Here is a 13,636-nt window from a genome sequence, read left to right as displayed (position 1 = left end):
GTTCGAATTTTGACTCCACTACCTACGGGGGGGTGGGGAATGGGGTGGAACCCTGAGCATGTGATCTACACTGTGTGATAATAAGGATGGGAGGAGGAGGAGGAGGAGCCTCTATAGACACGATGCCACTGCCTCCTCACAGGACCCTCTGAGGCAGGTACTATTATTAGACCCATTTTATAGTGGAATAAACTAAGGTTAAACTAAAAGAATAAACTAATTTTATTAGTTTAAATGGGGAAGACCTGCTGCTCCAAGGCCTATACTCTGAACCCCCTCCCCCCATCACGTCCCACTAACCTGTGAAAGGTAATCAGGGGAATGGCAGACCCCTAATTGTCCCAGACAACCCCAGGGCTCGTCTCTGGCCCCAGACCCCTCACCTGCAGCTGTCGGGGCCAGCGGGCACTGAGGGTCAGTCTGTGGTTGTACATGTGCAGGGTGACGCTGCGAGTGTAGCTGACGGCCTGGCTGCCCCGGTGCTCATTGACTACAGTGGCCGTGAAGTTCTCGACACCCTTGGGTGGTGCAGAGCAAGGCGCACTCAGGAGGTACTCGCAGGTGCCCTGGAAGTCGAATCGGTGCCCATCCAGGGTGATGTAATGGGGGTCACCCCAGGCCTGACACTCAGCTGTGCTGACAGGGTGGCAGCCGTGCTGGCCAGAGGGCAGCAGGGCACATTCTTCACCCGGCCCACACTTGGCAGGCTTGCAGACCAATGAGCCACCCCCAGGCCCGCAGTGGCACCTCTGGGAGCAGGTGGCATCGGCCCAGAACTCACTGCCAGCTTCATGGTAGGTGCCGTTGGCCCAGCAGCCACAGCCACCGTCCAGGGGAACGCAACGGTCAGCACTCAACACGAAGCCTGGATCACACTGGCAGCCTTCGGCACAGGGGCCCTCACATGGCGTTGGGGTCGTGGGGGGCGCGGGGGACGGGCAGCTGGCTGGGCAGGGTGGGCCACAGAGCTCGTAGTGGCTGTTCTCCGGGCAGGACATCTCTGTAGGAGTGGACGGAGGAGTGGGAGGGAGAGAAAGAGAGAAAATGCTGTCAGGGGTGGGGTCAGAGGAAGGGGAGGAGACAGAGGCAGAGAGAGACAAAGAGGGACAGATGGAGGGACTGAGAGAAACAGCAAGAGGCACCGACAGACAGAGAGAGGAACACAGAGGAAGACTCAAATGGAGACCAGGAGAGACGGCATGAGAAACGGAGAGACAGAGAGACAATCAAAGGGAGACACAGAGATAAGCGCCAAGAGACTGAGGCAAAAACAGAGAAAGAGAGAAACAGACACAAAGATCCAGAAAGACTGGGACCCCCTCCCCCCTCAGCTCCTGCTCTGCTCCCCCGGACACTCACCACAGCCGGCCTGCTCCCTCCAGTCCTTAATGACGATCCCGGCGGCCTGGCAGGCAGCAGCATAGGCGGCCAGGGCCTGGCAGAGGATGTCATGGGCCCCACCGCCTAGACAGACATCCAGAATGCAGCCCTTGAAGAAGCTGTCGGGAGCCACGTGGGCATGGCAGGCAGCAAAGGGGCCTCCCGCGCCAGGGGCCAGGGGCCCACAGAAGCCAGGGCCCTTGTACTCCTCCAGCTGGTCCCCAGAGCACGTTGGACAGGACCCCTGACACTCATCCCAGCACAGCGGGTCCCAGCCTGGAGCTCGCCAGCTGCCACCCCAGACCGGTATGGAGGGGGCCACGGTGCCATTCGGGAAGACCCGGTCGTTGCTGGGGTTGCGGTCCATGTTCCCGCAGAGCCCACACACGGCGCCGTGATAGCTACTAGGCAGCGTCACCTCCACTCGCCAGTCCCAGTCATAGGTGACCCGAAGCCCGAAGTCGGCTGCCAGCACCGCTTTCGATGCGCCCTGGGTCACTGAGAGCCGCCCTTTGGCCACAGAGAGAGGCAGCGCTGTCAGCACACCGTTCACCTGGGGGTTGAGGGGGGAAGGAGACAAACAGAGCCCACTGGAGGCGGGGAGGCTCCAGCTCTGGCCCCCTGCCTCCCTCCCTCACCGCGCCGTGGCTGGGAGCTGCCAAGGCCTTCCTCACGAGCCACGGGTGTAGGTCACTTGACATTGTGGGCATTGCTAAAACCCTGCTCTGCTTCTTTTTCTGGGTCTCCCTATCTCCATCTCCCTCCCTTCCTCTCTCTCTGTTGTCTCTCCCTCTCTCTACATCTACACCTATTTCTCTTTCTGGATCTCTCTTTCTCTGAGTTTCTCTCTTACTCTGTATCTCTCATTCTCTCTGGATCTCCCTTCCCTCTCTGTGTCTCTCTCACACGTGCACTGACTCTCTCTGCATCTCTGTGTGTGTACTCTTTCTCTTTCCTGTGCATCTCCGAGTGTCTGGACATCTCTTTGGCACACTCACCATCATTTATTGAGCGCCTACCCTGTTCCATACCTCTCTCTCTCCCTGTGAACTGCCATTAATCTCCAATTCCATTGCCATGGGCAAGAAGGGTGGCCTGTCTCCCCCCACCGCCTCCCCTCTCTCTCTCATCTCCTTGAATTTCACTCCACGTTGGAGGCTCTGGGCCTCCTCACAAACATTCATGGCCTCTCACCCGGGTCAGACCCTCAGCTGAGCACTTATCATGTGCCATTGGATCCCCCTGTCACAGGTGAGGAAACTGAGGACCACCAGGAAAAGTCACTTGCCCAACATCACACGGCTCATAGGGGGAGACTGGATTCAAGCCTAGGTCTCTAAAAAGGCTAACGCTGAAGTCCTACATCAAAACCCTTAGCAAAGGGCTAGATTCCTTTAATACCCCACAGAGAGGTGATGTTTGCGGTTGTTATTGTTGCTTTTTGCTGTCCTTTTGTTTCAGGCCTAGGTGAAGAGAGAGCCCTCAGCTCCTAACTGTGGCTGGCAGGACCCCTCTCCCCAACTAGGGGGCTCAAGAGACCATCCTGCAGGACTTACCCGGACTTTGCCGATCTCGCCTTTGTGGATGGAGATGTTGACGCTGAGGGCAGACACGGTGACGAGCCTCACAAAGGACACAGCAGGGTTGCCACGGTTCTCATTCTTGGTGGTGACGGTGAAGGGGGTCAGGCCCTGGGCGCTGACCCCCGGGCAGCCGGCGGCCGCCAGCACATAGTCGCAGGTGCCCTGGAAGTCGAAGTCCCAGCCATCGAAGGAGTGGTAGTGCGGGTCGCCCCACAGCCAGCACGTGGCCTCGTAGTTGGGTACACACACACCCTGCCCATCCTTCTCCTGGCACGTCTCCTGTGGCCGACAGGTCACACCGTGACACGGGTCTGGAGACAGGGAGAGAGGAACTTGTGGGGCTGCCCAGCACAGGCCGGCTGCTCCCCAGCCTCAGCCCCGGTCTGCCCCAGGGATTCCGCCCCGGGGCTAAGGGCTCCTGCAGGTGAGGACAGACACCAGGGGCTTCCCATCTGAGACCAAGCCCTGGGGGTCCCCCATGTTTGAAATCCAGGCCCTGTGGTGGACTGTGTCTAAGACCCCATCAAAGGCTCTCACATCCAAGGCCAAGGCCCTGCAGTTTGCTGTCTGAGACCCACGCCCCGAGTACCTGACTGCCAAGACCTAGACTCCAGGGTCCCTACATCAGAACCCAGCCCCAGGGGTCCCAGTATCTGTGATGCCAGCCCTGAGGGCATCCATGAGGGCATCCACAGCCCCAGAGTTTTCCATGTTCAAGACCTGAGTCCCTATTATCCTGTCCAGTGGCACCAAGGGTCTCAGTTCTGGAGGCCCCATTCTTTTCTCTATCTATTTTTATCTATTTATCTATTTATAAGGAGTTATTCTCTGTCCTTCACCCTAAGAAACCAGTCCTGGGGGGGGGCAGCTCTGTGACTTAGACTTAATCGGGGGGGGGGGGCCATGTCTGAGATTGTTTCCCTATAAATCCCGATCCTCTTCTGGAGGGGGGTCCTGTATCTAAGACCCCAGCCTTCATGGGGTCTCTACCTGAGACCTCAGGACTATGCTTTCTGTCTCTGTCCCTGGGGGTCCCGATTTCCCCTACCTTGAAGGGGAGATGGTGTTAGAAGCCCTGAGCCTAATCCTGCATACTGGTGGTCAGTAAACTATGGCATAGCCAGCTGCCTGTTTTTATAAATACCAGAGGGTTTTATTGGAGCCTCATCCCCTCACTTACATAGCCTACGACTGATTTCATGCCACAGTGGCAGAGTTGAGTAGTTATGACTGAGACTATATAAGGCCTGCAAGTTCAAATATTTACCATCTGTACCTTTAGGGAAAAAGTTTGCCTGTCCTTGCCTTATGCCAAGGGTCTCTGACATCTGCCCTAGGGAACCTAGCCCTGAGGGTCCCCAAAGCCTGCATTCTACCATAAGGTAGAACTCCACCTCCCAGCCTGGAGGGCCTGTGCCCCTAGCCCTGGGAATCCCAGCCCCGGGGCCCCCAGATTGGAGACCTCAATCCTTAGTCCTTTGTGCCACCCACTGTGAAAATCTAGGTTCACACCTCCCGCTGCTCCAGAGTCCCCATCCTCTGTTCCCAGCCCCACGGGGCCCAGCCCCAGCCCAGCACCTTTGGTGACACAGCTCAGGACACCTCCTGCAGGCTCGCACACCTGCCCTGGCTTGCAGCTGTGGGCCTGGCATTCCAGGCCTTTTCCGGCATGGCACACACACTGTTGCTGGCACCTGTCGATGAGGACCACCTGGTTCGGCTGTGAGGACAGAGGACACGGCCATCAGGGTGGGAGCTGAACTGGCATCTCCAGTGTCCCAGGGACAGAAGATCCAGAGGACATCAAGGGAACATCTTTCAGCAGAGTGGCCCCTTGTCTGTGCAACTAGGGCACCGCATGGCCTTGGGGTCCAATTCATTCATTCATTCACTCACTCACTCACTCGTTTTTCCAAAATATCCACTTAATGTCTGCTGTATATGAGAAACGGTGTAACATGAATTAAGAGCAAAGGCCCTGGAGCAAATTGCCTGGGTCTGAAGCCTCATTCTGCTATTTCCAAATTGTATCACTGTGCAAATTGCTTAACCTTTTATGCCTCAGTTTCTTCATCTGTAAGCAGTCGATAATCATAGCACTAACTACGGTAGTATAACTTGGTTAATAATACGTATAAGGTACAGGGGAAATGAAAAGGGAGTTCCTTTATTATTATTATTTTTTTTTTACTTAGAGAGTGTGTGAGCAGGGGAGTGGGGCAGAGGGAAAAAGAGAGAGAATCTCAAGCAGGCCGCATGCTCAGCACGGAGCCTGACGCAGGGCTCAATACCACAACCCTGAGATCCTGACCGGGGCTGAAATCAAGAGTCAGATGCTCAACCAACTGAGCCACGCTGTCGCCCTGGGAATTCCTTTAAATAATCCAGATTAGAGAGGAAACGGGGATAAGAGACAAAACAAGATCAGGAAAATGTGGTTATCGCTAAAGCTGAGTGAGGGGCACATGGAGATTTACACTGTTCTCTTAACGTTTGCATGTTTGAAAATTTTCCTAATAAGTAAAAAGTTCATATGTATGTGTAATGCACATATGCTGTGGATTTGGCACTGAAAGCAGTAACCGGCATGTAGGAAGCACCATCTACCTATTTGCTTTTATCATCACTACCATTTGTTTGAGGAGAGCAGCAGAGAGGGGCCCTGCCCTCACAGAGCTCGTGGTCTTCTGAGGGAGACAGACAGACAAACACACACACAGTCAAGTCAAAGAAAGAGGAGTAACTGGGTGAGGGTTGGAGAGGGAAGCAGACGGAGTTACCTACTGTGTCACAGAGACAGTCTAGACCCGGGGAGCCAGGGGAGGGTTTAAAGTTGCAGGACCCATGGCTGTTTTGAGAAAGGTCTTCCCACTGCCCTCAGGGAGGTGACCCAGAGGGAGCAAAAGTGAGGGCATGGAGGGAGCATGTGGGAGATGACAAACGGGACCACGGTGGGGCCATGATGGGGGGAGGGGACAGGTGGGAGAGACATTCAGGAGGCCGAGTGGACAGGCTGTGGAGCGACGGGCCATGGGAGGGGGTCCAGCGTGAGGCCCTGGGCTCTGACCACAATGACCGGCTTCCTACCTCGTAGTAGATGCCGTTTTGATAGCAGCCACATTGCTGGATGGGCACGCAGGCCTGGCCGTTACTGAGGAAGCCAGAGTCACATTGGCAGCCCTCGGCACAGCTCTCCGGGCACAGTGGGGAGGCGCTGAGTGCCGAGCAGCTCAGGGAGCAGGTATCTGCGCAGAGCTCATAATGGCTGTTGGGGGGGCACTTCATCGCTGCAAACAGAGGGTGCTGGTCAGAGCTCCCTCCCAGGGGCTCTGAGGGAGGGGCTGCAGGGCCCAGTGTCCTGCCCCTTCTGTGCCTCGGTCTCCCCACCCTCTGCCCCTTGTTCTTCCCTTCTCTGCCCTCTACTCACGACAGAACGATTCGGTCCTCCAGGACTCAACGTGGCCTCCGGCCGCCTGGCAAGCACTCACGTAGGCATGGATGTTGCTGCAGAGAATGCTCTCGTTCCCACCGCCCAAGCAGAGGTCAAAGACGCAGTCTTGCAAGGGACCCTGGGGATCGACCAGCTTGTGGCAGGCGGCCAGCGGCCCAGTGGGGCTGGTGAGGAGCCCACAGAACTTCTCCTGCTGGTACTTCTCCTGCAGCTCAGGTCTACACTCCAGGTCCGAGTTACAGTCCCCGCCGGGCTTGCAGGTGGGTGGCGGCAGGCAGGGAGAGCCTGGCACCGCCTCCTCCCATGAGTTGCCGAACTCGGTGGGGTTGCCTGCCTGTGAGCCGTCTGGCTTCCGGAAGTCATCCTTGGGGTCACCATTGTAGTCCCCACACAGGCCACACAGCTGCCGGTAGTAGTTGCCTGGGATGGTGACCCGCACGTTGTATACGAGGTCGTAGGCCACACGCAGGCCAAAGTCAGTCTCAATCACAGCGTCCGAGCCGTGCTGGAAGGCACGGACCCGGCCCTGGGCCAGCGTCACGGGAAACCTCATGTCCACACCGTTCACCTGGGAGGCGGGATAGTCCACGCGTCAGGGGCACACTTTGAGAGGGCAGACCCTCGTCGAGCCCCTGCCTGACACTGGAGATCCGTGTGACCTCACCTCTCTGGGCCTTAGTTTCCATATTTGTAAAATGGGGAGCATGGTCGAGTCTTTGTAGTGGGTGGAGTGGTGGTCTCCAAAGGATATGCCCCCCCAGAAGCCCTGAATATGACCTCATTTGGAATAAGAGTCTTTGCAGATGTACTTAGGGTCATGATCTCAGGATCATCCTGGATTAGGGTGGGCCCTACGTCCAGTGATGAGTTTCCTTATATAATAAGAACCAGAAGAGGAGATAGAGAGGAGAGGCCACGTGGAGACAAAGACAGGGAAGGTGGCTGTGAGCCAAGGAGCACCTGGGACCTCCAGAAGCCGGAAGAGGCAAGGAAGGATCCTCCTCTAGAGCCTTGCCAATACCTTGAATTTGGACTTCAGGCCTCCACAACAGTGAGAAAACACATTTCCGTTGTTCTAAGCCACCATGCTTGTGGTCACTTGTTACAGCAGCCACAGGGGAAGCTCGTACAGGTCTTGAAGGAGTAACATGCTCACCAGCTACCCCTAAATTCACCACTTACTGATCAAGAACGCAGCAATGGACTCCAGAGCCACTGGCCTGGGTTCCAACACAGCTCTGCCCTTTACTCTTTCTGTAACTTTGTGCAGGTGAGGACCCCTCGCTGGGTTTCTGCTTCCTTATCTACAGAGTGGGGTCCAGAGGGTTGCTGTGGGGATTAGATAAATTGATATTTGTACTTTACAAATTCTGGCACAGAATGGGTGTTCTGGGAGCATCTGCTACTGTGACGAGCTACGGTCGGAAGATTTTATTTTGACAAGTAAGTGGGTGCTGAGGCTTTTTGCTTTAAGCATCAGTGGGTGGAACATTAGGCTAATGGGAAATGAACATCAGACCCCCGAGCCAAGAACCAGTGGCTTTAACTGAAGGCTGCTGGGCACCAACAGAACCTCATAAATCCACCCCTGATTAACATGCTTGCTCATCCTTCCTTAATACAGACATGATGAGCATCGGATTCTTTTGGAAGTATAAGGAACCAGAGGAGGAGGCAGAAGACACAATCCTGTCTGAGGCTCCCAAAAACATAGTCACCTGCCATACTTCCCAAGCAGGGACAGGGAGCAGTTAAGGACAAGTGACCTATTCTGTGCCTCAGTTTTCTCATCTGTAAAGTGGGTATAATAATAGTTTCCACCTCAAGGAGAAGCTGGGGGATTCAGTGAGATGCAAATAACACCAATCACTCATGTGTATTCACAGCCAACTATATGTCAGGTGCTATCCTAGGAGCCTGTGCTACCTCAGGGACTCGATTAAAGCATCTAATGCACGGCCAGTGCATATGGGCACCTGAAAAAGTCAGCTATTTTTCAGCATCCTCATTGTCCATACTGCATGAGCACAAGGGTCATGTGCCTGCCTTTTAGTGAGATCTCGGGGGCAGCGGGGCGGGGGGGGGGCAGCATGGAATCCCTCCAGCTTCCATAGGAGACCAAGTGCTTCTCAGTCAGAGAAGCACCATGTTGTTGCCCAAGGTCCAGCGTGCAGTCTCCTGGCGTGCTGTCCTGGATTCGAGTTGTGTCTTTGCTGGTGGACTTTGGGCCAATGATGGGACCTCCCCTTCTAAAGAATAAAGCAAATCATGGTACTTCTGGCAGCAAGGATGAAATGACACCGTGGATGTGAAGTGTTCAGCGGCCAACAAAGTCAGGGATCAGCGGAGTAAAAACCGTAGCTACTGTTATTGTTGTTGTGGTGGTTGGCGAGGGGTGAGGGGGTCACCCCCAGATTGTCCTGTGTCCTTGAACCTTTCCCATCCCTGAACTTGCCCAGCCTCTGATTGCATCATGTCGCTGGCCAGGATACCAGGGAGGTGGCTAGGGCAGGAACAGAGAAGGTGCAGGGGAAGGGAAGAGGGGGTGGGAGAGATGCTCAGAGGGGACAGTCAGAGGCAGGGAGAGGAGAGACTAAGCAGCAGACAGAGGGGGAAACAGAGCCACGTGGGAGCAGGTCCCAGGTCCCCAAAGCCTCCTCGCTCCTTGGCTCCCCACTCAGGGCTCTGACCGGCACCTCCTCTCCTCGGGAACCCTGTGCCTTCCACATCCACTCCCAGATGTGAGCGCCGCCCCTGGACCGAGTGCTGCCCATGTCCCACCCACCCAGCGCCCTCTACCCCAGAACCCCTCCCCTTCATGATCCGCCCCTGCTCTTACCGTGACCTTCCACTGATTTTGCTCCAGCCGTAGGGTGAAGTTAGCCACCTGGACAGTGATCACCCTGGTCACGCTGACTCTCCCATTGCCCCAGGCCACATTCTCCTGCAGGACGGCAAACGACTCCAGGCCCGGCCGGGTCCCGCAGGTCCGAGCCAGCACGTACACGCAGGTGCCCATGAAGTCGAAGCGGCGGCCGTCGAAGGTGGTGTAATGGGGGTCTCCCGATGCTTGGCAGGTGGCAGAGCCCACGGCCACGCAGCCCAGTATGCCACCGGACGGCTGGCAGGCCTCATGCGGGCCACAGGTGGAGGGCTCACAGGTCACCAGGCCGCCCTCTTGGCAGCGGCACAGGGAATCACACCCCGGGCCAGGGTGGAAGGTCTGGCCTGGCGGGTGGTAGGCGCCCTGGTATATGCAGCCACACGAGGGCAGGGGCACGCAGGACTCACCACTGAGTGCGAAGCCCTCATCACACACACAGCCTTCGTGGCAGTCGGAGCCGCAGCCCCCAGGCACTGGGAGGTCTCCACAGGACAGCGGGCAGCCACGGGAACATGCCTCGTAGTGGCTGTGGGGCGGGCAGCTCAGAGCTGTGGGGAGAGCAGCCGTGAGCATCCAGGGTCCCTGCTCCCTGGTGACGCACACGCAGGCACACGCATGCTCCCGCGCTCACACGTAAGCCGGCCAGCTGCAAGGAACCCTCTGTATAATCTATGATATGATCTTCCTGGGGGGGCAGATGATATCACAATTAACCTGGTCCTGATAAATAAGATTCAACTCCAAACTAACTGTGGTTTGTGGTTATCTGTAATGTCTTCAATGACATATTTTAAACACATACGTGCAGGTACAGTGTGTGTTTAATCTATGCAATGTACTCGTGAATGCAGTGGTTTTGACTTCTTCCTTCTCTAGTAGAGATATAGTAGTAGCAAATTAAAATATTTGGCCCGTGTTTTGAAGAGAAAAAGAATAATAATTCCTAGTCCTATCTCCAAACTCCAGTCACTCCAAATTATAAGACAGGTGGTTTCCTTGAAACAAAATAAAAAAAACTAAAACTGAGCCAAATAAAGCCTCTGTGTTGATATGATAGTCACTTGTGGCCATTTAAGTGTAAGTTAATTAAAATTTAAAAAATAGAAGATTGGGGCAACTGGGTGGCTCAGTAAGTTGAGCGTCCTACTCTTGATTTCGGCTCAGGTCATGATCCCAGGGTGGTGGAATTGACCCCGGCATCGGGATCTCCCTGTCTGTCTGTCTGTCTCTCTCTCTCCCAAGCTTGTGCACGAGCTCTCTCTCTCTCTCTAAAATTAAAAACAAAACAAAACAAAATATTCAGTTCCTTGGTCACACTAGCCCCAGTTCAAGTGCTCAATACATGACTGGTGGCAACCATACAGGACAGCTCAGGGACAGAACACTTCCATCATCACCAAAGGTCTATTGGACAGCACTGTTCTAGATCTCATAACCAGCTTATAAGAGAATCAGGGAATAGAGGGACAAGTTAAATAACACTACAAAGAAGCAACTAGCCAAATTCAGAAAATAGGAAATTCTGCAGGACAAATGACTTTTTTCCCCCAATAGATAAATGGTACAAACAAAATGGATAGAGGGACAGATATATGATAAAGCAAGTACAGTAAAATGGTCAACTATAGAATCTAGCTGGTAAGTGTATGAGTATTCACTGTAAAATTCTTTCAATCTTCCTATACGTTTGAAAGACTTCATAATAATATGTAGGCAGAAAATGGAAAAGAGCTATTATAGGATACGAATGATTTAAGAAAGGGGCGCTTGGGTGGCTCAGGCAGCTGAGTGTCTGACTTTGGTTCAGGTCATGATCTCATGGGTTCAAGCCCCACATTGGGCTCTGGCCCCCAAACCCCACTCATGCTCTGTCTCTCTGTCTCTCTCTCTCTCTCTCAAAAATAAATATTAGAAAAAAAAATTTTTTTAATCACGTAAGAAAAACCAACCCTGGGGCGCCTGGGTGGCGCAGTCGGTTAAGCGTCCGACTTCAGCCAGGTCACGATCTCACAGTCCGTGAGTTCGAGCCCCGCGTCAGGCTCTGGGCTGATGGCTCGGAGCCTGGAGCCTGTTTCCGATTCTGTGTCTCCCTCTCTCTCTGCCCCTCCCCCATTCATGCTCTGTCTCTCTCTGTCCCAAAAATAAATAAACGTTGAAAAAAAAATTTTTAAAAAAAAGAAAAACCAACCCAATGCAGTGTGTAGATTTGGTCTGGATCCAGATTCAAATAAACTGAAAAAAAAACCCACAATTTTTGTTTTTATTTAGACAATTGGGGAAATTTGAACCTAGGCTGAATTTTAGATGATGTTAAGGAATTAGTGTTATTTTCATTACTGGTAATAACGGCATTGTGGCATGTTTCTTAAAAAGTGCTATCTGTTGCAGATGTTTACTGAAGTATTTATGGGAAAATTCATATGTCTAGAATTTGCTTTAAAATATTTCAGCAAGTGGTGCCTGGCTGGCTCAGTTGGTAGAGCATAGGACTCTTGGTCTCAGTGTTTTAAGTTTGAACTCCACACTGAGTGTAGAGATTGCTTAAAAATAAAATCTTAGAATTTTTTTAAAATCTTCCAATCCATGAACATGTGATGTCTTTCCATTTATTAAAAAATAAAATCTTAGAATTTTTAAAATACAAAAATAAAAATAAATAAGATATTTCAGCAAAATAAAAAAATAAAGGGAACTATTGGGTGGAAAGCTGAATCCATCTCACTAAGAGATGCCTTTCCAATACATTGTTTTTTATGTTTAATATTTTTATGTTTTAATATATTTATATAGACATTAATATATTAGTGTTTTATATGTTTTATTAGTTGTGTACTAATGATATTTGCAATGATAACTCATTCTATCTTTTTTTTTTAACACTTAGAGTCTGATGGTCTTAAAATTTCTAAAAATAATGAAATGTCGTTCACACGTATATATGTTTGTGGCAGAGAAGTATGATGGGGATTGGGACAGACTGATGACAGCCACCCCTTCTTCTTGGCTTGGCCATGGTGCTGGTTTTGGCCAATGGGATAACAGCAAATGTGACGCCAAGCAGAGGCCTGAAGTGTGCTTGCCTACTGGGGCTTGTCCACTCTCGCTGTTCTTTGGAACACTGAGACCACTGTGTGAAGAAGTCTGTGCTAGCTGGCTGGAAGATAAAACCAAGTGGAGCAGGGGTAAGCTGTCCTGGATGAGGTCCCCCAAACCAACCAGCCTAACAACTGCCAGCTGTGTAAAATCAGGCCATTGTAGACCCTCCAGCCCCCATAGAACTGTCAGTAGGACTGCAGTGATAAACTAGGCTGGCCCAGATTAGGAGAATAGCCCAGCCCACAGACTCATGAGAAATAATAAATATTTGTTGTAATCCACTTTTAGCTTTGGGGATGTTTGTTACACAGCAAAAACTAACCCATGCAATGATTTAAAAAGAGACTTTCTGGAGCACCTGGGTGGCTCAGTCAGTTAAGCATCTGACTTTGGCTCAGGTCATGATCTCACGGTTTGTGGGTTCAGGTCCCACATCAGGCTCTGTGCTGACAGCTCAGAGCCTGGAGCCTGCTTTGGATTCTGGGTCTCCCTCTCTCTGCCCTTCCCCTGCTCTCACTCTTTCTCTCTCTCTCCCTCAAAAGTAACATTAAAAAAAAAATAAAAAGAGACTTTCTGGGGCACCTGAGTGGCTCAGTTGGCTAAGCATACAACTCTTGATTTTGGCTTAGGTTAGGATCTCATGGTTCATGAGATTGAGCCCCATGTCGGACTCTATGCTGACAGCCCTAAGCCTGCTTGGGACTCTCTCTTTCTCTCTCTTTCTCTACCCACCCCCCACTCATGCACATGCACACACTCTCTCTCAAAATTAATAAGACATTTTTTTTTAAAAAAGAGACTTCCACGTATATAAGTATATTACATTAGGTATATTCTTCTGGAACTAAAAACCATTAGATGGTCACTTTGGGAGAGCAAGAATTTTTTTTCCTGTTTTCTCCCCCATTATATCTTCAGTTCCTGGAATATAGTAGGTGTTCAACAAATATTTGTTGAATGAATGAATGAATGAATGAATGAATATAAGTTGAAGGAGAAAAAGAAATGATGTAACATTCATGTATTTATCATGTGTATTTCAACAGATGATGTGATGTGTACCATCCAGGCAGATATTGTAAATGAGTGAAGTAGGCCAGATGGTGACCAAGAAAAACTGGAGAGGGGACCAGAACCAGGCTTCTTCTAAAGGCAGCATTGCTACTCATCTCTGAATGACAGCTGCCATATGGGAATTAGATGCAGGGCTACCAGATATTTTTGGTCATCTTACAAATATTT

The 13,636-nt window shown here is 51.9% G+C and overlaps 1 protein-coding gene across 1 annotated transcript in view; it reads right to left on the bottom strand.

Annotated features, from left to right (window-relative positions):
• FCGBP (Fc gamma binding protein) overlaps nt 1–13,636 on the bottom strand; it is a 40,120-nt gene that overhangs the window by 11,461 nt on the left and 15,023 nt on the right. Inside the window, exons 7-13 of the mRNA XM_047078051.1 lie at nt 9,254–9,846; nt 6,391–6,982; nt 6,051–6,250; nt 4,542–4,683; nt 2,937–3,274; nt 1,360–1,933; nt 384–1,000 (exon numbers count right to left, since the gene is read on the bottom strand). Coding sequence (XP_046934007.1) covers nt 384–1,000; nt 1,360–1,933; nt 2,937–3,274; nt 4,542–4,683; nt 6,051–6,250; nt 6,391–6,982; nt 9,254–9,846 — 3,056 coding nt within the window. The remainder of the gene's footprint in view (nt 1–383; nt 1,001–1,359; nt 1,934–2,936; nt 3,275–4,541; nt 4,684–6,050; nt 6,251–6,390; nt 6,983–9,253; nt 9,847–13,636) is intronic.

Source organism: Lynx rufus, unplaced genomic scaffold (genome assembly GCF_022079265.1).
Source record: "Lynx rufus isolate CCGP_SWC_20201006 ecotype Redwood Valley unplaced genomic scaffold, mLynRuf1.p SCAF_16, whole genome shotgun sequence".
NCBI classification, from domain to species: Eukaryota; Metazoa; Chordata; class Mammalia; order Carnivora; family Felidae; genus Lynx; species Lynx rufus.
The sequence above is the reverse complement of the archived record's forward strand: the minus strand, read 5'-3'. Positions and strand labels throughout refer to the sequence as shown.